We start from the raw sequence: 26,420 nt of genomic DNA, 5'->3' as shown, positions 1-26,420 counted from the left end.
AGTTTCTTTGACTCTCAAATAAAGAGTTCAGCAGCTGCTAAGGTATGAATACAAGGTGCCCATCCCTGGATGGTTAGATCTAGTCTTTTGACAAGTATGCTACAGGTGCAAAAGATGGTCCCAGTTGGTGACTTAAGACTCCAAGGGCAAATCTCTTCTTTTCAGTTACATAGAGGGAAAAAGGATGAGTCAGGTCAGGGAGATGCAAGGAGAGTCTGTTGGAGCTGTTGAAAGGGCTTAGTAACAGGTTTGAGAAGAGGTTCATGGGTGAGGCCTAATGCTGCTTCATATAAGGGGCAAGAAAGTAGGGAAAAGGAAGGAACCCAGGAAGGCAAAAAGCTAGCCATTCCTAGGACTGATAAAATCTCTTCCTTTGTAGAAGGAACAGTTAGAGACTGAATCAGATTCTTTTTATCTAAGGTAATAGCTTTGTGGACTGCAATAATTGTTAGTCCCAAATAGGTGACCTGAGGAGTAGATAGTTAGACTTTAGAAGGTGAGACCCTGTAACCTCGACTGGAAAGGAAATTTAGAAGAACAGTGGTGTCAGTTTGTCTAATCTCAAGAGAGGGGCTACAGAGAAGGACATCATCTATGTAAAGTGCAATCTTAGATCTAGGGAGAGGTAAAGAGAGCAAATCAGAAGGCAAGGCCTGGCCAAATAGGTGTGGGCTGTCCTGAATCCCTGAGGTAGAACAGCCCAGGTAAGTTGAGTAGAAAAGTGGGTGTCAGGATCTGTCCAAGTAAAGGCAAATATGTCCTGTGACTGGACATCTAGAGGAATAGAAAAAAAATGCATCCTTGAGATCTAGGACTGAAAAATGAGAAGTCCCTGAAAGGATAGTAGAAAGAAGTGTGTAAGGGTTAGCCACAACAGGATGGAGGGGAACCACTACAGAATTAATGCATCTGAGGTCTTGAACCAGTCGATAGGTACCATTAGGTTTCTTAACTGTATAGGGGTGTTAAAGTGGGAAGAGGTAGGGCGAAGGAGATTTTCCTTAAGAGGTTAGAAATGATAGGCTTAAGTCTCCTGAGGCTCTGGAAAGAGAGAAGGTATTGAGCTTGGGTGATGTACCTGGTAGAGTCCAGTAACTGGATGACAACAGGAGAATGATGTTTAGCAACAGAGGGGTTCTGGATGTCCCAAACTTAGGTCCACCTGAGAAGCTGGCAAAAGAAATAATATGTTAGTAGTATTAGTAGGTTGACTGGCTAGAAGAAGGAGCAGAGGAACTGCTGGCAAGCTTGGGTTTAGGCGAATTGAGGAAGCAAAGGAAATAGAAGCTCCCAACTTAGCTAAAATATCCCTTCCCAATAAGGGGACAGGACATATAGGCACTACCAAGAAGAAATGGGTGAGAGGTACACCCCTAAAAATGCCACTAAGTGGTGGGGTCTGGTGAGAAATGTAAGGTTGTCCTTCTACCCTGACAATAGAAAAACACAAAGGTGAAGTGGGCTCCCCAAAATTCCATCAGGACCGAGTAAGTGGCCCCAGTGTCCTAGAGGAAGGAGATGGGTCTTCCACATACCATAATAGCTACCCGGGATTCCCTGCTAGTGATAGGTGTGGTTGGGTCAAGAGAGCTCAGGTCCTGTCAGTCCTTCATAGCCAATTCTAGAAGGTCAGCTGAAGGGTTTTCGGGAGTGATGTCCCTTTATTCTGGGTGACATGAGGGCGATCAACAGCCCAATGTCCCTTCTGATGGCACCAAGGACATGGTCCCCTTGGCTTGCTGGGGTGGGGGCAAGCCTTTGCCCAATGACCTTGTTGACCACATTTATAGCAGGGGCCTGGTGGTCCCTGAGCCTTCAAAGACCAGGAGTCTGGGGTAATGGCTGAGGCTGGTTGGATAGCCTTTGCCAGCATGTAATATTTCTGTTTTGGGCTTTCTCATCTTTCTCATGGTACACCTTGAAGGCCAGTGCCAAGACTTCTCTGCCTGTGGACTTAGGAGCCCCCTTTCAAATCACCTAAGTTTAGCTTTTATGTCGGGGTAGCTCTGGGGAAAAAAAGTAGGTCATCAGAAGCTGCTTATCTTCTGGGTTTTCAGGGTCCAGATTGGTATACTGCAATAAAGCCTTTGTCAGGCATTCTAAAAACTGAGATGGGTTTTCCTGTTTTTCCTGGAAAACCTCCTGGAGTTTTTCAAAGTTTACTGGCTTTAAGGCTGCCTTTCTTAGACCTGCCAAAAGACATGTTATAAATCTATCTCTACCTAAGATACCACCTGTGGAATTATAATTCCATCTAGGATCCTGGTCAGGAACTGCCTCAGATCCAATTGGATATGTTCCATCTGTCTGATGAATCTGATCTGCATGCATTTTTACCTCTTCCCAAACTCGCCTGTGTTCATCAGGAAGTAAATTGTTAGTGAGAATCATATGTACATTATGGAAAGTCAAGCTACAAGATTGAGTAATGTACTGGAATTCTTTAATAAAGGTGGAGGAGTTAGAGGTATAGGAACCCAGTCTGCTCTCTATTTAAGGAAGTTCAGTCAGTGAGAAAGGGACATGTACTCTGACCAGATCATCAACTCCAGCCACTTTCCTTAGAGGAAGGACAGATGCTGGTTTAGGTGTCCCTGGAGAAGGAATTGGAGGTTTGCCTGTGGCCTTAGAATTCGTGATAGGAGGGGTAAAGTTTGGTGCCAACGCAGGGTGATTAGGGTGGCCTGCAGCTGGCACAGAAGGAGGGGAGGGGTCTGAAGAGGTCGGGCTAGTAGGCTCTGAGGTATCCTGGTGAGAAGAAACCAAAACAGCAGTTTGGGGTTTTGGCATCATGGAAACAGGTCTGCAATTGAAGGGAGGTAGTTGTCAGCTGGATCTAGGGGTGTAGTGTCATCTAATGGTGGTTGAGTAGGTTTTATGGCTAAAAGAAGTTGGGGTGGGAAACAGGCAGAACACATAGAGGGATTAGAGCGAAGGTAGATGAATGCTTGGATATAGGGAACCTCTTTCCATTTACCAGACTGCTGGTAGTATGGATGAAGACCCTTTAAAATGATTGGGTCTAGCGTGCCATTAGGTGGCCATTTTGAACCATTATCTAGAGAGTACCAAATCCAGACCTTATTGCAAAGGTGTATCGGTTTGGAAGGCCTCGAATCAAGCATTAATTTTAGAGATTTGAGGTTTTTCAGGAGACAACCCAGTGGAGTGTCTGGAGGTACAGTTGAAGACAATTTAGCACCCATTGGATGATGGGGGCTGTTACTGAACTATTCAAATTGGCATTCCAAGAGAAAAGTTGGTAATGGATCAGGCAGGTGGCCTAGATATCAGGTCATCATGAGAATACCTAGGAGCCCTGGCTGTCGTGAACTCCTGGAAATAGCCAGAAAGCAGCTCAACCTAGTACCCGCTATTTATTGGCTGCTGCAAGAGCTTGGGGGAGTTTATGAACTGCTTTCGAGGAGGGAAGTCACCCAATGGCCAAAGTCCTAAGTCATAGGTCGGCCAGGAGGCCAGTCATATGGACTGGGGCGTTGAAACGCCAAACCCTCAGCCCAGGAAAGGCTGGCCAGGTGCTATCTGAGCATTTAGGGTTCCTCCCAGCAATTGGAAGCTCCTTACCAATCAATATGCCAGTGTGTGTTTGTGGACATCTGCAGTCAGGTATCATGAAAGGTGGAACTGGTGGTGGAAGTTCTGTGAGCCTTGCAGCAGTGGGTGAAGTTGGTCTGTGGCAGCGATGGAAATTCCCTCTGTCAGTGACTGCAGGTACTGGTAGATACAGTCCATGTGGTGTAGCAGTGGCACTGGTGGTGGTGGCGGCCATGGCAGGCCACATGGTGTCGGTCTCACATGGTCACAGCAGCCAGTTGCGGCAGCTGGCAGGCTGCACAATGGGTCGTGGTTCCCAAAATCTTCGGTCTTGACCCAAATGTACCAATGAAATACATCTGCATGCGGCTTACAACAGACCACATCAGACCAAACAGTTTCAAGTGGGGTTTATTCAGGAGATAGGGCAAAGATGGAGGGGGTGGGGGTGGAGGTAGAGAAGAGGAAGAAGATGGAAGAAGAGAAGAAAGAAGAGAGATAGGTCAGGGGGTTCTGCCTGCTTTATATGGGCGGTGATGTTGCCTCTCCCAGGTGAAGGTGGGAGATAGCCAGGTGGATTCTGAGAATGTATGGCAGTTGCCTTGGCAATAATGTGGGGGTTGCCTAGATGTGATGTCACTGGGATTGAGGCCTGATACCAACACTCTTCCTTTATTACAAACATTGGCCAGTTATTTTGACTAGTCTCCTCACCCCCAGTAGACTAATTTATTTGAGTTTTAATTTCTATTTCTATTTCATTTCACTTTTTCTTTTTATATTGTACTTGATGTTTTTATTTAACTTCTGAAATGAGTGGGAAATGGACCTGTTTTTAAAAGTAACTGTAAAGAACCATATTTACCTAAAAGAATACCTTGGCTTTGTTTCCTACTCCTTTTCTTGTAGGTAACCAACTGCATTATTTTTGATCTTTACTGTATTTTATTTTATAAAGATAAGTCACTTCTTTCCCCAAGTCCCTTCTTTCTTATGGAGAATAGCAAGCACATGAGTGATCCTTTTCATTCTTTTCCTCCATTTAACATTACCTCCAAGTAATGCCTATACATTGTTTTACAGATATGTTTAGTATACCATATTGTATATGCCCTAGTTTGTTTAACCTAGTCTCCATAATTGAGCTTTGACTATATTATAATTGCTATAATAATCTTGTACATATACATTGCCACTGTCCTATTATTTATGTGAATTAACATAAAAGTACAAACAGAACAGCAAAACTAGAAATTAAGATAAAAAGTTAATATATGTTTATAAATTAAGGACACAAATTTGATAATATCCATTAGATCTCTTTAATATTTTTTCACATTATACTAACCTAGTTAATCATTTTTGGGGGAGTTGAAGAAAGCTGCTATGTACACTTTATAAATTTGAAATAAAGGTATTTGTTCTCTTATTTACCACATTTAATATATTTTATGTAGATGAAGATGAAGAGCAAGATAAAAATTTTGTCAAAGAAGCCTCGGGCATGAGAGGAAAATCAAAGAGAAAAAGAGGTTCTAAGATTGAGAAACTGCCTCGTAAGTATGAGAGTTATACAACATTATATAATCTTGAATTAAACTCATCACACCATTTTTCTTCATTCATGAAATTTTGAAATTGATATTATAGAGATTTGTTTTTTTGTTCTAAAATACCTCAAGATAGAGAACCATGAAAAAGAGCTTGAGCCCTTTGGTATTTCTGATTCTGTCAACCAAGGCCCTGAAACTAGGCAGCAATTGACTTTTAAAGTGTGTCTCCTACCTTTTAGCTACCTCCTGCAAATTATATATTTAAAAATGGCAGCAAGCACCTCTTCCCTGTGCTAATAACCATTTTCCAAACTCTCAAATAAATGGGCAGAGATGTGGCTGCAGTCTTTAACTCAAATAACAGTGGGTATTGGTGTCACATGGTAGAAGGACAAGTTGTGACTTGTTGGAAAGTTGCCAACAACTTCTTGATTGTAGCTCTCCTCAAAGGAAACGACTTTCTGGTAACACATAGGTAGGTGGTGTTAAGGATTCCACATGGGAAAATGAGATTGCAAGGTGTTAAGGTGTCTCACCATAGCTGGGTTTCTTTTATACCTGTTGGAGCAAAGGAGGCCAATGGTTAGCCATTAGAATGATACACCATGCCCATTACAAATCATGTCTAGAACCTCACAAGGCTTCTAGATAATTGTGTCTTGTAGGCAATAATTGTCCATCTGATTGCCATATATGGGTCATTAGGGCAGAATCTGCTATTCAGACAAGGTTATCAATGGGATTTGGGTCCCGTTCTTCCTCTGAGGTGGGAACTTTCCCATTGTTGGTAGCTCTTCTGAGAATATTTGATGGCTCGTGGAGTATATTGATAGTGTATGACAAGCTATTTCATGAACAAGTATACTGATCATCATCAGCCAGTCCACAGCGTACTCAGAGCACTTGTGATGTCACTTTCTATATATCTATTCATTTATTTTAGACGATTTCAAGAAATGAGCAAAGAAGCTTTTGTTTGTCAGAGGAACTGTAACCATGTAGTTCCTCCTTAACTGAACATTTGGAACATCATTTGACCTGTATCTAGGCCATAAGATCCTTTTAGAGAGCCCATCAATGTACTACCTTAAGAATTCACTGTCCGTACCCCCATTATATCCAGAAGTGTGTTACATATATTGTCCAAGTATAAGCACTAATTATCATTTATTATATTGTGTTCATTATTGCTGCCTCTTGGCAATATCTTCTATTGCATATTCATAATTTTCTAGTTACTAGCTAGATTCTATCATGAGCAATGAATGACTTTATGAAGGGTTCTATGCCTTTTGTGGGGTGACATAAAGCAAAATATCCCCTTATGTTTGTGGTTTAACTTTATTTTTGAAATATTAGGAACATGCACATGATTCCTAAACTAAGATATGTATGTACAAGTATGGAAATACCCAGGGCTTCTCTGCTCCATTTTGCAGCTAACCATGTGAACTACTTTCAGATGTTTCACGTATATTTTATTTGGTAAAAATAACTATATGTAATTTTTCACTTTTATCTTCATTGTTCACCTTTTTTCTTTGTATAAAAGGCAGTATACAAGCCTATTACAACAGGTGTATTCTCCAAATACAGAGAACCTTTCAAAGCCATTTTCAGCTCCTATATACAGTTGTTTCATTTTAATGTGCAATGACCAGAGTATATAATATGTACTCTCTTTAAGAAGCTGTATAATATGCCTATTTAGACTCACTTTTCATGATTAAACACATATATTCATTTTCAATTATAGATGGTGAAATAATGAATAAACCTGAACATACATTTTTGTTATTTTGCCTACAAAACCTGTGTGATCTGTAATATATAAGCAACTTAAGAAAAGCAGAAGCTGGGAAGATAACTGTGCAGTTAAGAGTGCTTGCAGCTCTTCCAAAAGACCTGAAATCATTTCCAAGTTGCCATATCTAGTGGTCACGACCAGTTGTAACTTGAGCTTCAAGGGTTCCAGTGCTGTCCTGTGGGGTCTAGACATATCAATACACATGAAAATACATAAAAATAAGAGCAGTAAATGATAACTATATTGTACCTATAAACTATAAATTGACAAAGTTTACCATCATATACACTAAAGCTGTACCACTTTATTACCATGTCTGACATAGTGCTCATTTATTTGTGACTCTGAAAAAATGGCAGAGAATAACACTGTCAAATTGTTTGAATGTGAAGTAGAGACTTCACAACAATTCTGGTTTTTGTTTATTGCAATAACATTTCTTTGTATATAGCTCATGAGGAGGAGTCAGATACAGTGCACTATGAAGAAGCAACAAAAACCAAGGAACAAGGTACTTCTAGAAGAAAAGAGGGTTGCTTATGAGCATAAAAACTATACATTATTTGCACTATTTTGAATGGGACCAGTGGAGACTAGTTCTCTTGTCTCAGATTCTAGAAGGTTGGAAGAACATATGTACAACTCTGTACTGAAATTATCTAAAATTGTCTTAATTACACCCAAACTGTTTTTATTGGTTCAAGAGTCTGTATTTTACTATATGTGTTCCAGGAGTATTCTTGTTAGCCATGTAATAACCGACAAACAAAAGCTAAGGTATGCATTGCTTTTACTCAGTAGGTCCAGATGTAGAAATTTCACAAACATGATTATGTGCTGAATCTCTAAATGTGTGCTCCCTTTCACTAACTCAAGTAGTCAAAGTTCTAAAAGCCTGTTCACTCTATAAACCTGTGTACTGAGTTCATTCCATATGTTTCCACTGCTGAGTACAATTGTTGCTGGAACTGAAAGATAAATATGCTTTACAGAGGCTGATGAAAAGGGTGGCCAGTGGCCATGGTGGCCTCTCAGATGGCCTCTAAGGCAATCTGTAGGGTTAGATTCACTCAGAAGTTGAGATCTTCTTGGAAAATTTATAGATTGCTCTTGGTGGCATCTCATTGATAGTAATGAGAGGGTTCCAGTAGCAGAGCAGACCCATAAATATCATCACTTCTTTTGTGTTTTTTGGGACCAATACAGACCAAAGTTTGGCAGTGAGTTACTCCAGACAAAGACACCATGTGCTTTCCAGATTTCTCAAAAGATTTCACTTAAATATTTGGTCCATGCACCTTGTCTGTAGTAACAGACAAGTCATGTTATATCAGAGTTGACAGAGCATGGTTTCCTTGTTAGCTGCTGCCATAGCCTAGCTCTGCCACTGGATCATCACAGTCATCTAGCACAAGCAGCCACTGCCACTCACTGAGTTAACAAGGCTAATTCATTTATGGCAAAATTTCTGTAGTCTCTGCAAATGGATGGAGAAATGAACTGGAGAGACTTGCATTATTTATTACTATCATATTTTTAACTGATGAACACAAAGGGCAATGTTATTGCAAACTTCTCAGAAATTTGAACTTATGGATTTAAAACAGGTATTTTTGGAGACAAAGTTTGGTGTATCTCAGGATGACCTTACAAAGACATCATTGAATAACCCTGTGTCCACCTCCTGAGTACTGAGATTCTAGGCATGTGACTCACACAAAATTTCAAACACCTTTTCATATATTCAACTAAATATACCTGTTTTACACAGCTCCTGGTGCAGATGGTTATGAAGTGCTTAGCCCTGAGAGTCGAAGCTCAGTCTCAAAACCATATGAACATACAAAGAAACAAAGAACTCACAAAAGAGGAAAAGGCAGTCGTAAGTATAAATATTCCAGGTAGTTTACATTAGGCTCTTCGGGTGGCCTTTTAATTTTCTTCATGAATCTGCATTTAAGTGCATAGTTTCCAAAATCTTACCCCTGCACTAAAATACCAATTCCCTAACTTAAGAAAGAATTAATATTAGAACTATGTACCTCATGTTGGCCTTGAACTAGAATTTCCCTGTTCCATCTTTCCAAGCAGAACTTTTGACTCTAAGATTATTTAATAGCCACCAAATATGATATCCCTTCAGTCCCAATAGCAGATAATTTCACACTGTTGTATCTTTCAGACTTCCAGTGTGTCTCTGGACTTTTGTGGTAGCTCAAAAGAACATGCCCATAGTAGAAATTGACCAAAGTTGTTCATTTCTTGTAGAAACAGAATCAGTACATGAAAACATCATCTGACCTGGTAACTATCCTATAACACACATGCACGCACGCACGCAGGCAGTCACACACACACACACACACACACACACACACACAGAGAGAGAGAGAGAGAGAGAGAGAGAGAGAGAGAGAGAGAGAAACACAAATATACACAGACACACAAAAACACCACATACACATATACAGACACACAGAGAGAATGACAGAGACAGACAGACAGAGAGAGAGAGAGAGAGAGAGAGAGAGAGAGAGAGAGAGAGAGAGAGTGTTCTTAGAGGTTATGGTTTCTCTGACCTGTCAAGTAGTGGCCTTCTTATCACCAAGGCTCCATCCAGTCACAAACATAGTTACTATTGAGATAAACAAATTAAATACAAATTAGAAACCAAAGAGCCTAAGGTGTTATCTAGGAAGCTTTGATAGGAACTCCAGGAGTCTTCCTGTTTATGGCCCTATTATAGGAAAGTCTTTCTGCTAACCTGACAGGATGGTATCAAGAAACAAGCAAGTATCAAATAAATGTGTGTGCAAATCTGAGTAATACCATTCACAATGAGACCTCTTTTATGTATTGAGTCATTAGAATTGGAAGCTTGGCAGTTCCCTCTAGACTTTAGAGTTTAGAGTATCATGCCATATCTTTGGGAGATAAGAACTAGAAATTTGATTAGTATTCTAGAGGCGTTTATTAAATCTGTCTATATAGGAAGCATAGCATAAGTGGAAAAAATAGAGTACTTGGTCCTTTGGTGATATCCTTGCTAGGGTCGGTTTATGTGATTACATCAAGATGGTAGATGGCTGGTCCTTACTCTAGAATATTCAGGTTTTCAACTGTAGACTTATGACAGATAGGGGAGCAGTTCAATAACACTGTGGAAGACATTATGACATTAACACACACTAGATAAAGTTAAAGTGGTCTTAAACATCTAATTGGAAAAAATGAAAAAGGACATAAGAGATACAAGTTCTGCATAGTAGCTTTGCTCTAATTGTAAGAGAGTCACAGTGTTTATGGTAGAACACAATGTCATGAATCACAGGTACCCAGGGTTAAACAGCATTGAACATGTGATCATGAAAAAGCCAAGAACTCTTTATGCACAAATTTGATAGTTACAGAGTAGTACATACTGCCTTTGATGATGTTTGCTTCATTAATCTAAGTCATGACAACAGCTTTATTTTTCTCCCTATGAAGTTGTCTTGGGTAACAGGGTGATAGATAAATTGGAGATCTATATTACACACCCAACTTAAAACAAAAACATAAATAAAACAATCCTTTGGGGACTTAAAGCTGAGTGTAAGGTGGGGGTTTGAAATAAAAGTATCTCTAGGACACTTTATCAAGTAACTAGGGCCAGAGACCTCGTTGAACTACTACCTAGATCATCCAGGAATAGGGTCATCTTACCATTCTTAGGTCACTATGTGTCCTCTCATCAAACAGTGCTGTCTTAATGGTAATTTTTTCTATTCTGTGTCCTAAGATGGGGATATTACTGTCTACCAGCTGACATAATCTTAGAGAGGAGTTTATTCTAGTTAGGTAAGCACTGGCAACATGCCTCAGTGGGTAAAGGCATGTAAGGTCCCCATGTAAGTTAAATGGAAATGCCACAAATTTGTATGACCTCCATAATCATATGCACACATTCACGCATGTACGTACACAATAAAAATAATCAGTAAAGTAAGTTTAGCTAGGTAACCAGTGAAAGTGGCAAATACAAAAGTAGAAATCAGAGTCTGAATATAAATCTTGACATTTTTGTTTTCATTCTACAGTGACCTGGGATACCTATAGTATCTCTGTAAAGTATGGACTTATCATTTTCCCCAATACATAGGTCATCATGTAAGACCAAAATGATACCTAACAAAGAAGTAGAGAATCTAAGGGGTTCCTCCCTCTTTGTAGAGTGTAGCACCCAAGGCTCTGAGGAAAGATGTTTAGTGATAAACCCATACTGTGCCATTCCACTTCCTTAGGTAAACAAATTTCCCTTCCTTACTATAGAGGCTGGTTGGCCAGCTTTTTAAGGTTCTGAATGGCTATGCAATATAATCCTTACGACTTTCTCATCAAGGCACAAGTCTTGAAGACTCACTCTACCATGGGCTTACTATAGCAATAACTACAATTGGTGAAGCCCAGTGTCAGAGCCCTAATTCCTCTGTAACATAAGGTATAAACAAAAACTAACTGAATTCCAGACACTTCTTAGACCATATAGGTTGGAACACCTGATATTTACTGAAACATTTTACTATTTTCTTCTCATACTTAATATTAAGGTCATTTATTCATAACTCAGAAAAATAGCAGAGAATAGCACTATAGATTACTTTTCAATCTGAAATAGAAATAGTTCTATTTTTTCTGGATGTTGCACTAATATTTTTCTTTATACAACTCATGAAGAAGAATCAGATAGAGTGCACTATGAAGAAGCAACAAAAACCAAGGAGCAAGGTACTTCTAGAAGAAAAGGGGATGCTTATGAGCATAAAAACTATACATTATTTGCACTATTTTGAATGGGACCAGTGGAGACTAGTTCTCTTGTCTCAGATTCTAGAAGGTTGGAAGAACATATGTACAACTCTGTACTGAAATTATCTAAAATTGTCTTAATTACACCCAAACTGTTTTTATTGGTTCAAGAGTCTGTATTTTACTATATGTGTTCCAGGAGTATTCTTGTTAGCCATGTAATAACCGACAAACAAAAGCTAAGGTATGCATTGCTTTTACTCAGTAGGTCCAGATGTAGAAATTTCACAAACATGATTATGTGCTGAATCTCTAAATGTGTGCTCCCTTTCACTAACTCAAGTAGTCAAAGTTCTAAAAGCCTGTTCACTCTATAAACCTGTGTACTGAGTTCATTCCATATGTTTCCACTGCTGAGTACAATTGTTGCTGGAACTGAAAGATAAATATGCTTTACAGAGGCTGATGAAAAGGGTGGCCAGTGGCCATGGTGGCCTCTCAGATGGCCTCTAAGGCAATCTGTAGGGTTAGATTCACTCAGAAGTTGAGATCTTCTTGGAAAATTTATAGATTGCTCTTGGTGGCATCTCATTGATAGTAATGAGAGGGTTCCAGTAGCAGAGCAGACCCATAAATATCATCACTTCTTTTGTGTTTTTTGGGACCAATACAGACCAAAGTTTGGCAGTGAGTTACTCCAGACAAAGACACCATGTGCTTTCCAGATTTCTCAAAAGATTTCACTTAAATATTTGGTCCATGCACCTTGTCTGTAGTAACAGACAAGTCATGTTATATCAGAGTTGACAGAGCATGGTTTCCTTGTTAGCTGCTGCCATAGCCTAGCTCTGCCACTGGATCATCACAGTCATCTAGCACAAGCAGCCACTGCCACTCACTGAGTTAACAAGGCTAATTCATTTATGGCAAAATTTCTGTAGTCTCTGCAAATGGATGGAGAAATGAACTGGAGAGACTTGCATTATTTATTACTATCATATTTTTAACTGATGAACACAAAGGGCAATGTTATTGCAAACTTCTCAGAAATTTGAACTTATGGATTTAAAACAGGTATTTTTGGAGACAAAGTTTGGTGTATCTCAGGATGACCTTACAAAGACATCATTGAATAACCCTGTGTCCACCTCCTGAGTACTGAGATTCTAGGCATGTGACTCACACAAAATTTCAAACACCTTTTCATATATTCAACTAAATATACCTGTTTTACACAGCTCCTGGTGCAGATGGTTATGAAGTGCTTAGCCCTGAGAGTCGAAGCTCAGTCTCAAAACCATATGAACATACAAAGAAACAAAGAACTCACAAAAGAGGAAAAGGCAGTCGTAAGTATAAATATTCCAGGTAGTTTACATTAGGCTCTTCGGGTGGCCTTTTAATTTTCTTCATGAATCTGCATTTAAGTGCATAGTTTCCAAAATCTTACCCCTGCACTAAAATACCAATTCCCTAACTTAAGAAAGAATTAATATTAGAACTATGTACCTCATGTTGGCCTTGAACTAGAATTTCCCTGTTCCATCTTTCCAAGCAGAACTTTTGACTCTAAGATTATTTAATAGCCACCAAATATGATATCCCTTCAGTCCCAATAGCAGATAATTTCACACTGTTGTATCTTTCAGACTTCCAGTGTGTCTCTGGACTTTTGTGGTAGCTCAAAAGAACATGCCCATAGTAGAAATTGACCAAAGTTGTTCATTTCTTGTAGAAACAGAATCAGTACATGAAAACATCATCTGACCTGGTAACTATCCTATAACACACATGCACGCACGCAGGCAGGCACACACACACACACACACAGAGAGAGAGAGAGAGAGAGAGAGAGAGAGAGAGAGAGAGAGAAAGAGAGACAGACAGACAGACAGACAGACACAGAGAGACAGAGAGAGAAAGAGACAGACAGACAGAGAGATAAACAGATATAGAAACACACAAACACCACATACACACACAGAGTTCTTAGAGGTTGAGGTTTCTCTGACCTGTCAAAGCCTTCTTATCACCAAGGCTCCAGTCACAAATATAGTTACTATTGAGATAAACAAATTAAATACAAATTAGGAACCAAAGAGCCTAAGGTGTTATCTAGGAAGCTTTGATAGGAACTCCAGGGGTCTTCCTTTTTATGGCCCCATTATAGGAAAGCCTTTCTGCTAACCTGACAGGATGGTATCAAGAAACATGCCAGTATCAAGGAAATGTGTATGCATATCTGAGCAATTCTATTCACAATGAGACCTCTTTTATGTATTGAGTCATTAGAATTAGAAGCTTGGCAGTTCCCTCTAGACTTTAGAGTTTAGAGTATAATGCCAAGTCTTTGAGAGATGAGAACTAGGAATTTGATTAGTATTCTAGAGGTGTTTTAAATCCTCCTATATGGGGATGCATAGCATAGGTGGGAAAAATATAGAGTATCAGTCCTTTAGTGATATCCTTGCTAGGGTCAATTTATGTGATAATATCAAGGTGGTAGAAGGTGGTTCTTCCTCTCAAATAGAATATTTAGATGTTCTACTCTAGTCTTATCACTGATGAGGGAGCTTTTCAACAACATGGTGGAAGAATATTAGTGGTGGCAGCAACTCATTCCACATAAAGTTAGTGGTCTTGGACATCTTCATGGGAAACAAGTATGAATAAGGACATTGGAGATATCATTTTTGCATATTAGTTTCTCTCTACTTGTATGACAGCCACAGTGTTTATGACAAAATACAATGCTATGGATCATAGGTATCTAGGTTTGTACAGCACTGAACTCTGTGATCATAACAAAGATCTCTGTATATTCAAAAATTCTTGTTACTTGCTAGAATGTACTTACTTTGACAGTGTTTGCTTCATTAATCTAAGTCATGATAACAGCTTTATTTCTTCCTATGAAGTTGTTTTGGGTAACAAATGTGATGAATAAACTGAAGATTTCTATATTACAAGTCCACCTTAAAACAAAAATTACGTAAAACAATCTTTTGGGGACTAAAGGCTGAATGTAAGTTTGGAGCTTGAAATGAAAGTAACTTAGGCTACTGTTGGGGGCCGACTTTTAGCAGAAAGTGGCTATCAGCTTTGCAGCCATCTTGAGCCATATACCCTGACATGAGACTTGGATTACAATAGCCTACAACAGTGAGCACACTCTGATAATCTTGGTTTAGATACCTTGGGTGTGTGAGATTAAAAGTGTGTAATTTAAGAGTGTGACTTAGAAGTGTAGAGATCAGATTTAGAGACAAGACCTAAGGGCATGATTAAAGGTGTGACCAAAAGGCATGGATTAGAAGTAAGACATATATAAAAGGTGAGAGGCAGACAGGAGAGTTCAGAACAATTAGGAGTAGAACTTGGAGAACAACAATTTGGAGGAACAGAGAAAGAGAACAATTTGGAGAGGAGACAGAGAAGCAGGCACTTGGGAGAGAACTTGGAAGAAGCAACTTGGAACTTGGAGGCACTAGGAACTAGGAACTCAAGACTTGGGACTTGGACTAAGAAGAGAGACTGAAGAATAAACGGGACTGAAACACACTCTGTCTGGTCTCCATTTTTCGAGTCCATCCTCACTCTCTCTCTTGCTGAACCCCAACCTGCGGACTGGAGTGGCAGCTTGGGCCGGAATACAGTGGCTGCCCAATCACGGGGCAGCCTGGGCTGAGACATTTTGCTCGGGCCGAGACATTTTTTGGCACCCGAACGTGGGGCTAGTGCGGACCCAACAGGCTACTTTGTCATAAAAGTAGGGCCAGAGAATCTTGTGGAACCCTTGCCAAGATCATCTAGAAATGGGATTCTCTTACTATCCTTAGGTCACTGCATGTCCACTGATCAAACAGTGCTGTCTTAATGGTAACTGTTTTTCCATTCTGTGTCATGTAAGACAGGGATATTACTGTCTACAAGCTGCATAGATTTAAAGAGGGGTTTTTCTAGTTAGGTAAGCACTTGCAAAATTCCTCAGAGGGTAATGGCATGTAAGGTCCCTATGTAAGTTCAATGAAAATGCTACAAATTTGTATGACTTCCATAATCATATGCACACATACATGCACATACACAATAACAATAATCAGTAAGTTAGTTTAGATAGGTAACCAGTGAATTTGGCAGGAAAAAACTAGAAATCAGAGTCTGAGTATAGATCTTGACATTTTTGTTCTCTCTCTACCATGACTTGGGAAAAGCCCATCATGTCCCTGCAAAGGATGGGCCTATCATTTTCCCCAGTACATAAGCCATCATGCAAGACCAAAATGGTACCTGGCAAGGAAGTAGTGAGTCTCAGATATTCTTTTCTCTTAGTGTAGTTTAGCTGTCAAGGTTCTCAGAAAAATTATGTAGTGGCAAGCCCACACTGTGCCATTCCTCTTTCTAAGAAAAATTCCTTTCCTTACTATGGAGGCAAGTTGGTCAGCTTCTTAAGGTTTCTGAGTCATTATGCAGCATAGTCCTCAGGACTTTTTCACAAAAGCACGCATCTTAGAGACTCATTGTACCAGGGGCATGCTACAGCCCTGTGGCTACCACTGGTAAAGCCCAGTGAGTAAAGCCCAATCCCTTCTTACAATAAGCTATAAACAAATCCTTACTGCACCACAGACATTTCTTAGAGTTCATCAGTTCGAACTTTTGTTAAGCACATATTTACTGAAATATTCTACCATATTCTTGTAATATCTAATACTATGGTCATTTATTTATAACTGAAAAATAGAAGAAAATAACGTTTTAAATTTGTTTGAAATCTGAACTAGAGAACTCACAATAATTCTATTTTTCTTCTTATTGCACTAATACTTCTTATACAGCTCATGGGAAAGAATCAGATATAGTGACCTATGAAGAACGAAGAAAATCTAAAGCTCCTTCTAGAAGAAAAGGATTTGCAAGTGAGCATAAAAACTATGCATTACTTTCCATTGTCTTTGAATGGGAACAGCTGAGGTTGGTCCTTCTGCCTGAGCTTCTAGAATGCTGGAAAAACGTGCACACCAGTGCCACTATGTACTAAAATTATCTTAGTCACATAGAAAATGTTTTCTTTGTTAGAAGAATCTGTATTTTACTATATGTATTATGGGAGTATGCCCTTTAGCTATGCAATAACTGAAAAACAAAAGCTAAGTTATGCATTACCTTTATGCAGTAGGTCTAGATTTAGCAATTTCACAGGCATGATTACTTGTTCAATGTCTGGCGATATGTGCTCCCTTTCCCCAACTCCAGAAGGTAGAGTTCTAAAAGATAGTTCACTCTATAAACCTGTGCACTGAGTTCATTCCATGTGTTTCCACTGCTGGGTACAATTATTTCTGGAATTGTACATTAAATAAACTTTATAGAGGCTAATAAAGATAGTGGCCTGTGGCCATGGTGGTCCCTCATATAGCCTCTAAGGTGACCTGTAGGGTTAGATTCACTCAGAATCTTGAGATTCTGAGATCTCCTTGGTAAATTCATAGATTACTACTTGTGGCATTACATTAATTATAATAAGAGGTTTCCAATAGCATAGAATACCCACAAATAGTATCACCTCTTTTATATTAGTTGGGACCAATACAGACCAAAGTTTGGCAGTGAGCTACTCCAGAACAAGACACCATGTGCCTTCCAAATTTCTCAAAGTATTTCACTTGAATATTTGGTTCATACACCTTATCTATGGTGTGGACAAGTCATGTTGTATCAGAGTCAACAGAGCATAGATTCCTTGTTAGCTGCTGCCATCACCTAGCTCTGCCACTGGTCTATCTATCACAGTCATCTAGCACAAGCAGCCACTGTCACTCAGAGTTAACAAGGCTACTTCTTTAATGACAAAAGGAAATAGTCATATTTCTGTAATCTCTGCAAATGGATGGAGAAATGAACTAGAGAGAGTGCATTCTCTATTATTTTTTTAAGTAAGAACACAAAAGACAATGGTGTTGCAAACTTGTCAGAAATTTGAACTTACAGATTTTAAACAGGTATTTTTGGAGACAATGTTTGATATATCCCAGACTTGCCTTTCTAAGATGACCTTGAATCTCCCTGTATCCACCTCCTGAGTACTAAAACTCTATGTATGTGCCCCCAAAAGAGTTTTAATCATTTTTTACATATTGAAAGTAATCCCCCCCCTTTATTTGCAGTTCCTGTTATAGCTCATTCTGAAGCACATAGTTCTGAGAGTCAAGACTCAATCTCAAAATCAGACACAGAAACAAAGGAACAAGGAACTCACAAAAGAGGAAAAGGTAAGTATAAATATTCCAGGTACCTTTATTCTACATTATGCTCTTCAGATGGTCTAAGCATATTGTTACCAAAATCTTACCCCTGAACTAAAATGCTAATTCCCTAACTTAAGAAAGAATTAATACTAGAACTATGTAGCTCATGCTGGCCTTGAACTTGAGTTTCCCTGCCCCATTTTTCCAAGCAGAAGTTTTGACTCTAAGATTATTTAATAGCCACCAAATGTGCTAACCATTGAAACCAATAGCAGATAACTTCCAGCTGATGTGTCTTTCAGACTTCCAGTGTATCTCTGGACTTATGTGGTAGCTCAAAAGAATATGCCCATAGTACAATTTGACCAAGGTTATTCTTTCATGGTGGAATCATAGTCAGAACATGAAAACATCATATGACCTGGCAGCTATTCTAGAAAAAACAGACACACACACACTCACATACACACGCAAGTTTCTAAAGGTTGTGGGTTTTCTGACCTGGTTGCCTTCTTGTGGCCATTGGCTCTAGTCACAGTTCCTATTCATATAAGCAAGTTAAATACAAATGTGGAACCAAAAGGCATAAGGAGTTATCTAGAAAGCCTTGTTAGGACCTACAGGGGTCTTCCTGTTTATGGCCCCCATTACAGGAAAGCCCCTCTGCTAACCTGACAAGTTGGTCTCAAGAAACATGCCAGTATCAAGGAAATAAGTGTATATATCTGTGTAATCCCATCCACAGTGGGACCTCTTTTATGTGTTGAGCCATTAGAATTGAAAGCTTGCCAGTTTCCTCTAGACTCTAGACTCTAGGATCTAGAGTCTAGAGTATCGTGCCATGACTTTGAAAGATCAGAACCAGGAATTTGATTAGTGTTCTACAGATGTTTATTAAATCTTTCTGTCCTGATAAGTATAGCATAGGTAGAAAATTATAGACTATTTAGTCCTTCAGTGATATCCTTGCTAGGGTTCATTTATGTGATAACATCAAGATGGTAGAAGGCTGGTCCCTCCTCTCAAATAGAATATTTAGATGTTTTACTGTAGACTTATCACTGATGAGGGAGCTTTTCAACAACATGGTGGAAGAATATTAGTGGTGACAGCAACTCAATCCACATAAAGTTAATGTTCTTGGACATCTTCGTGGGGAAAAAGTATGAAAAAGGACATTGGAGATATCATTTTTGCATATTAGTTTCTCTCAACTTGGAAGACAGTCACAGTGTTTATGACAAAACACAATGTCATGGATCAAAGGTACCCATGGTTGTATAGCATTGAACCATATGATCATAACAAGGCAAAGATCTCTCTATGTACAAATATTCTTGTTACTGGGTGGAAAATACTTTGACAATGTTTGCTTCATTAATCTAACCTATGACAACAGCTTTGTTTTTCTCCCTATGAAGTTGTTTTAGGTAATAAATATAATGGATAAAACAAATCCTTTGGGGACTTAAAGCTGAGTGTAAGGTGGGGCTTGAAATGAAAGTATTTCTGCTGTCCTGTCAAGTAACTAGGGCCAGAGAATCTTGTGGAACCCTACCTAGATTATCCAGGAATGGGGTCCACTTACCATCCTTAGGTTGCCGTGTGTCCACTGATCAAACAGTACTGTCTTAATAGTAACTATTTTTCCATTCTGTGCCTTCTTAGGTGGGGCTATTACAGCCTACCAGCTAGCATAGTCTTAGAGAGGGATTTATTTTAGCTAGATAAACATTTGCAAGATGCCTCAGAGGGTGTACTGGCTGGTTTTGTGTGTCAACTTGACACAAGCTGAAGTTATCACAGAGAAAGAAGTTTCAGTTGAGGAAATGCCACCATGAGATACAGCTGTAAGGCATTTTCTCAATTAGTGATCAAGGGTGGGAGGGCCAATTGTGGGTGGTGCCATCCCTGGGCTGGTAGTCTTAAGTTCTATAAGAAAGAAGCTGAGCAAGGCAGAGGAAGCAAATCAGTAAGTGACATCCCTCCATGGCCCCTACATCAGCTCCTGCTTCCTGACCTGCTTGAGTTCCAGTCCTGACTTCCTTTGGTGATAAACAGCAATGTGGAAGTGTAAGCTGAATAAACCCTTTTCTCCAAACTTGTTTCTTGGTCATGATGTTTTGTGCAGGAATAGAAACCCTGACTAAGACAGAGGGTAAAGGCATGTAAGGTCCCCATGTAAGTTAAATGGAAATGCCACTAGTTTGACCTCCAAAATCATATGCACACACATGCACATACACAATAGCAATAATCAGCAAAGTTAGTTTAGCTAGGTAACCAGTGAATTTGGCAGGAACAAAACTAGAAATCAGGGTCTGAGTATAGATCTTCACATTTTTGTTCTCTCTCTACCATGACTTGTGAGAAGCCCATAGTGTCTCTGCAAAAATCATAGTACAAAGACTATCATATAAGACCAAAATGGTACCCAGCAAGGAAGTAGAGAGTCTCAGATGTTCCTTTCTCTTTGTGCACTATACCTGACAAGGTTCTGAGGAAAATTGTCACTGTGACATACTTAGTTAACAAGGATACTTCATTATGGCAGAAGGAAATATTCATGTTTCTGTAGTCTCTGCAAATGAATGGTGAAATGACCTGGAGAGACTTGCATTTTCTCTTTCTTTTTTTTTAAAGTAATGAACACAAAAGGAAAACTTATCAGAAATTCAAACTTATGGATTTTACACAGATATTTTTGGAGACAAAGTTTGATATATCCCAGGGTGGCCTTTCGAAGATGTTCTTGAATCCCTCTGTGTCTACCTCCTGAGTACTGAACTTCTAGGCATGTACCCCACAAAAATTTTCAAACATTTTTTTAATATATTGAACTAAATGTACCTGTTTTATGCACTTACTGTTTTAGATGCTGATGGAGCATTTGGCCCTGCGAGTCAAGTGATAGTCTCAAAAGCAGACACAAAAACAAAGAAACAAAGATCTAAACGAGAAAGGACTGTTGGTAAGGATAATATTCTAGGTACCTTTGGTCAGGTGTTTTTTTTTTTTTTAATTTTGCTTCATGGATCTGCATATAGGAATATAGTTATGAGAATCTTACTTCTGCACTAAGATGCTAATTCCCTAACTTATAAAAGAATTAATACTAGAACTATGTACTAGAACTAGAACTATGGCCTTGAACTTGAAATCCCCTGCCTCATCCCATTCATTCCAAGCAGAAGTTTTGGCTCTAAGATTATTTAATAGCTGCCAAATATGGTAACACTTCAGTCCCAATAGCAGATACCTTCCCACACCAGTATCTTTCAGAGTTCTGATGTGTCTATGTAGTTTTGTGGTAATGCAAAAGACTATGCCCATAGTAGAATTTGATCAAGGTTATTCCTTTGTGGAGGCATCAGAAGTAGAACATGGAAACACCATCTTACATACTAGCTATCCTACAATGAAAACACACACACACACACACACACGAGCTTGTGGTTTCACTGACCTTTCAAGTGGTGGCCTTCTGGAGGCCATTGGTTCCAGTCACAAATATAGATGCTATTGTGATAAGCAAGTTAAATACAAATGAGGAGCCAAAGAGCTTAAGGGGTTATCTTGTTAGGACCTTCAGAACTCCTCCTATTTATGGCATCTAGTATAGGAAAACCTCTCAACTAACCTGACAAGTTGGTCCCAAGAAACATGCTGGTATCAAGAAAATGAGTATAGATATATGAGTAATCCCATTCACAATCTACCGCTTTTATGTGTTGAGTCATTAGAATTGGAAGCTTAGCAATTTCCTCTAGAGTCTAGGGTATCATGCCATGCCTTCAGAGATCAGAACCATGGATTTGACTTAGGTTATAGAAGTGTTTAATAAATCCCTCTATACTAGGAAGCACAGTATAGGTGGGAAAAAATAGAGTATTTAGTCATTTGGTGACATATTTTCTAGGGTCCATTTATGAGATAACATCAATATGGTAGAAGGCTGATCCTTCTCAAATCAGATATTTAGATGTTCTACTTGTAGATTTATCACTGATGGGGGAGCCTTTCAACAACTCTGTGGAAGGGTATTAGAAGTTACAACAACTCATTCCACATAAAGTAAAAGTGATCATGCACATTTATGTGGAAAAAATATGAAAAAGGACACTGGAAATGTCAATTCTGCATATTAGTTTTTCTCTACTTGGATGACAGCCACAGTGTTTATGGCAGAACACAATGTCATGGATTACAGGTACCCAGGGTTATACAGCACTGAACCATGTGATCATGACAAGGCCATGAACTCTATGTACACAAGTAATTCTGACTTTGAAATGTTTGCTTCATTAATCTAAGTCATGACAACAGCTTTATTTTTTTCTCCCTATGAAGTTGTTTTGGGAAATAAATGTTATGCATAAATTGGAGATCTATATTATATACCCGACTTAAAACAAAAACTTATATAAAACAATCCTTTGCGCCGGGCGGTGGTGGCGCACGCCTTTAATCCCAGCACTTGGGAGGCAGAGGCAGGCGAATTTCTGAGTTCGAGGCCAGCCTGGTCTACAGAGTGAGTTCCAGGACAGCCAGGGCTATACAGAGAAACCCTGTCTCGAAAAACCAAAAAAAAAAAAAAAAACAATCCTTTGGGTTCTTAAAGCTGAGTGTAAGTTGGGGTTTGAAATAAAAGTATCTCTAGGTCACTTTGTCACGTAACTAGGGCCAGAGAATTTTGTGGAACCCTTACCTAGACCATCCAGGAATAGGGTCTACTTACCATCCTTAGGTCACTATATGTCCTCTGATCAAACAGCGCTTATTTAATGGTAACTGTTTTTCCATTCTGTGTCCTGTAAGATGATGATATTACAGTATACCAGCTAGCATAGTCTTAGAGAAGAGTTTATTCTAGTTAGGTAAGCACTGACAAAATGACTCAGTGGGTAAATGTATGTAAGGTCCCCATGTAAGTTAAATGGAAATGCCACAAATTTGTATGACCTCCATAATCATATGCACACACACGTACATACACAATAACAATAATCAGTAAAGTTAGTTTAGCTAGGTAACCAGTGAAGATGGCAGGAACAAAAGTAGAAATCAGAGTCTGAATATAGATCTTGACATTTTTGTTTTCATTCTACCATGACCTGGGAGAAGCCTATAGTATCTCTGCAAAGTATGGACCTATCATTTTTCCCAACATAGGCCATCATGTAAGACCAAAATGATGCCTAGCAAGGAAATAGAGTCTCAGATATTCCTCCCTTTTTCATGCAGTATAGCAGCCAAGGATCTGAGGAAAGTTGTATAGTGATAAGCCCATACTGTGACATTCCTCTTCCTACGGTAAACAAAATGCCCTTCCTTAATCTGGAGGCAAGTTGACCAGCTTCCTAAGGTTTCTGAAGGAATATGCAACATAATCTTCATAAAAGCACAAGTCTTACAGACTCACTTTACTACATTCATGCTTGTTATAGTCAGTAACTACCACTGGTGAAGCCCAGTGTGCAAAACCCTAGTCATTAGGACCATAGTCTATAAATAAAAATTCACCATATCCAAGACCTTTCTTAGAGTCCAGTGGTTTCAGGTCATTTTTAGTACATGAACATTTTCTTCAGAAAATCTGAAGTGAAAAGGGGTTATCTTTCCAGTCAAGTTTGCAAAGCTTGCAAATGCCCAGCAGGGCCTGTCAGCACAGTTTGAGGCTACTGTTGTAACTAGCTATTGGAACATCCTCCCTTATGAGAGTATTAGAATCAGTCACAGCTATCCAATAATGTTTCCTCTAGAAAGGATTTGGCATCAATCACTATTTTTTCTTGGGGTGTCTTATACTATTTATTCTTCTGATCTGGAAGTGTGGTTGTCATAAGTTTATCACACAGAATACTGAGGTATAATATCCAGGAGCAGGTAAGTAGGTAAGTCATAGGTAAGTCAGCCAGTGCAGACCTTTAGAACCTTTGTTGGTCAAGTTTGTGTAGCAGTTGAGAATCACTTGGGTTCACATACAAGTACTTGGGTATCTGGCCAGGATTTATTTATTCTAGAAAATCTTTGTGTCTAGCTAGTGAAGGCCATATGGTAGCACAGGACTTTAAGGACTGTGATATTCAAGATGACTTGCCTGTGACCTGTGTTCATGCCAGCTGAGCTCAGAAGAGTTAGACCCTGAGACCCAGGGCTTTCTCAGTGTTCCCAGGGGACAGATCAAGATGGCATCTACAGTGAAAGTACAGGAGTCACACATAATGGCTCAGGATGACTAAATTATGTTCAGAAATTTTGACAGTTTTTCTGTTGGTTTTTAAAGACAACAAACCAATCTCAAGGTAACAATTAACCATAACTTACTGCATTATTAAAAACCCTGCCTAGATTCCCCTTTGCCCCCAAAATAGTCCCCTAACCCTGACAAAGGACACACACAGTACAGAATGCTGCATATGAGCATGGGTACATGGTATGTGTCTCAGCCCCAGAGGCCTTATTCAAAGGCCCTTTTGATTTAGCTAGAGCTCCAAGTCTCACTACTGTGATCAAACAGTTTACAATTGCTTATTACGTGCCACTGTAACAACAATATAGACTAAAGGATTTCAAGATTATTTTATAACTGCCCATCCCAGTCCACAGTAAAGGGTTATATTCAATATTATATCCTTGAGTTACTCTTTTGCTTTTTCCTTTAATACTTTAATTTTATTTTCTGTTTTTATTTTTGATCTCATATTCTTATTGATTTAATTTTATCTCCAAATTATAAAGAATGTGAACTTTCTTCAGTGTAAAAATCCATTGAAAAATGTACTTAAAGGAGTTTCACTTCTTGCCCAACCCTGGTCTCTCATTTTGTAGGTAACTATTACTATCACTCCTTCTCTCTGTCCTGAGATGGTTTTATAAAGATAGACATTATAGCTAGGCAAGTATTGCTAGTCTAGATGCCTATCCCATAGAAACCAAGGACAGAAATACTAAGAGTTCAAAACCATCATGGACAACTTAAAACCTGTCTCAAAGTAAAAAGTAAAAAGAAGGCTGGGAAATGTAGCTTAGTTGTATAGTGGTTGCCTCATAGAAACAAAGCTCTAGATTTAACTCCAGTACCCCAAATGTAAATAAGTAACCATTTTTCTTTCTTCATTTTCTAGTTTTTCATCTTCCTAAACTCAAAGATAGTATGCAAATTTTCTCCATAACAGGGATTTTTTTTCTGGACATTGAATATGTGTGTTTTTATTCCTGTTTCTATGAATACACATTAACCTAAAGTATAGAGATATTAGATATGAATATAGACTCAGTACCTAGAAAAGTAAAATGGAGCTTCAACACACAACCACTAAATATTGTCTCATAATTTTGTTATGTTGGTGTTGAGAGAGATGTTTAAAAATGGCAGCACTCAATCTGCTTGTGTTACAGAGCTACCATGTTCCTGACTAGGCTAGGCCTGAGGTCATGAGCAGCGGTGTGTTCTTGCTGCTGTTGAGGCTCAGGCCACTGGCTCAGGCCATAGGCTCAGGAGGCCAGAGTCACTGTCCCTGCCACCACGAGACACCAGTGTGGGAGATGGCTCTGCCAATCTTTCATGCGGTCTTCACAAGGTAGGGCTGAGCCCAGGCCATCCCACCATCTATGTGGTACCCAGTAGGAATGAGACTCTAATGCTTAAAGATTAATCAAAGGCTTTATATGTTTGGTAATGCTCAATAACAAGATGCCCACACAATTGAAGGTGTTTCCCAATTAACTAACCTAGATATAAGTTGATACCCAGGACTGCTCTCCATACTTGTGTAGCTCTCCATCCTCCTATATCTCTGCCTCTCAGCTCCTCCTCCTCCTTCCTCTTCCTCCCCTTTTTACTCCTTCTCTTTCTCTCCTTACTCCTCCCACCTTAGCTCCTCCCAACTTACGGGAAAATATGCTGCTACATGTTGGCTTCTTTATATTAATAAAGGAATATTACTTACAGCTATCAAAATGAGAGAAAATTCTGCTGTACAGTTATTATAACTTTTAAATCTAAAGAAGTAAAAATGGCTGTATTTTCTAATGAAAAGTAAAATATATTTCTTCATGCAGGTTTAAATGAAGTACCAGACAAAAACTATGAACATCAAGAGTCAGGATTAAAATTTGAAATTCAGGCAAAGAAACTAAAAATGTTCAGACCTGAAAATAGTAAGTATAAAAATTATAGTTAACTTTAAATTTAAAGCATTAATTTTATAGAATAGTTCTCTTTAGTTCATAAGTATACACATGAGCATATAATTTATAAAAATTTTGTATCTTTGACATAAAGTATGAATCATCAGAAATGATTACAGAAACATGATGATGTGAATTTGTTTGACCTTTCTGTTCTTAAGGCTTCTTCCTGGCAGATTTGTGGACTTAGTGTTCACCAAGACCCAGTGACTATTCAACAGTTGCTCTCAGGTGTTCATTTTCTACAGTCACAGGAGATTGTGGATTCAAAACCCA

At 39.0% G+C, this 26,420-nt stretch overlaps 1 protein-coding gene across 4 annotated transcripts in view; it reads left to right on the top strand.

Annotated features, from left to right (window-relative positions):
* Ccdc7 (coiled-coil domain containing 7) overlaps nt 1-26,420 on the top strand; it is a 297,148-nt gene that overhangs the window by 108,379 nt on the left and 162,349 nt on the right. For 2 of the 4 annotated variants that reach the window (XM_076916072.1, XM_076916073.1), the window contains exons 24-31: nt 5,013-5,111; nt 7,367-7,426; nt 8,687-8,797; nt 12,942-13,052; nt 16,542-16,622; nt 17,871-17,975; nt 20,827-20,922; nt 26,016-26,114. In XM_076916072.1, the coding sequence (XP_076772187.1) occupies nt 5,013-5,111; nt 7,367-7,426; nt 8,687-8,797; nt 12,942-13,052; nt 16,542-16,622; nt 17,871-17,975; nt 20,827-20,922; nt 26,016-26,114 (762 nt within the window). Of the gene's footprint in view, nt 1-5,012; nt 5,112-7,366; nt 7,427-8,686; nt 8,798-11,631; nt 11,683-12,941; nt 13,053-16,541; nt 16,623-17,870; nt 17,976-20,826; nt 20,923-26,015; nt 26,115-26,420 lie in introns of those variants that run through there. The other 2 variants (XM_076916071.1, XM_076916074.1) reach the window with 2 other exon arrangements.

Source organism: Arvicanthis niloticus, chromosome 18 (assembly GCF_011762505.2).
Source record: "Arvicanthis niloticus isolate mArvNil1 chromosome 18, mArvNil1.pat.X, whole genome shotgun sequence".
Taxonomy (NCBI): Eukaryota; Metazoa; Chordata; class Mammalia; order Rodentia; family Muridae; genus Arvicanthis; species Arvicanthis niloticus.
Note: the sequence above shows the minus strand (reverse complement) of the source record. Positions and strands in the feature narration are given on the sequence as shown.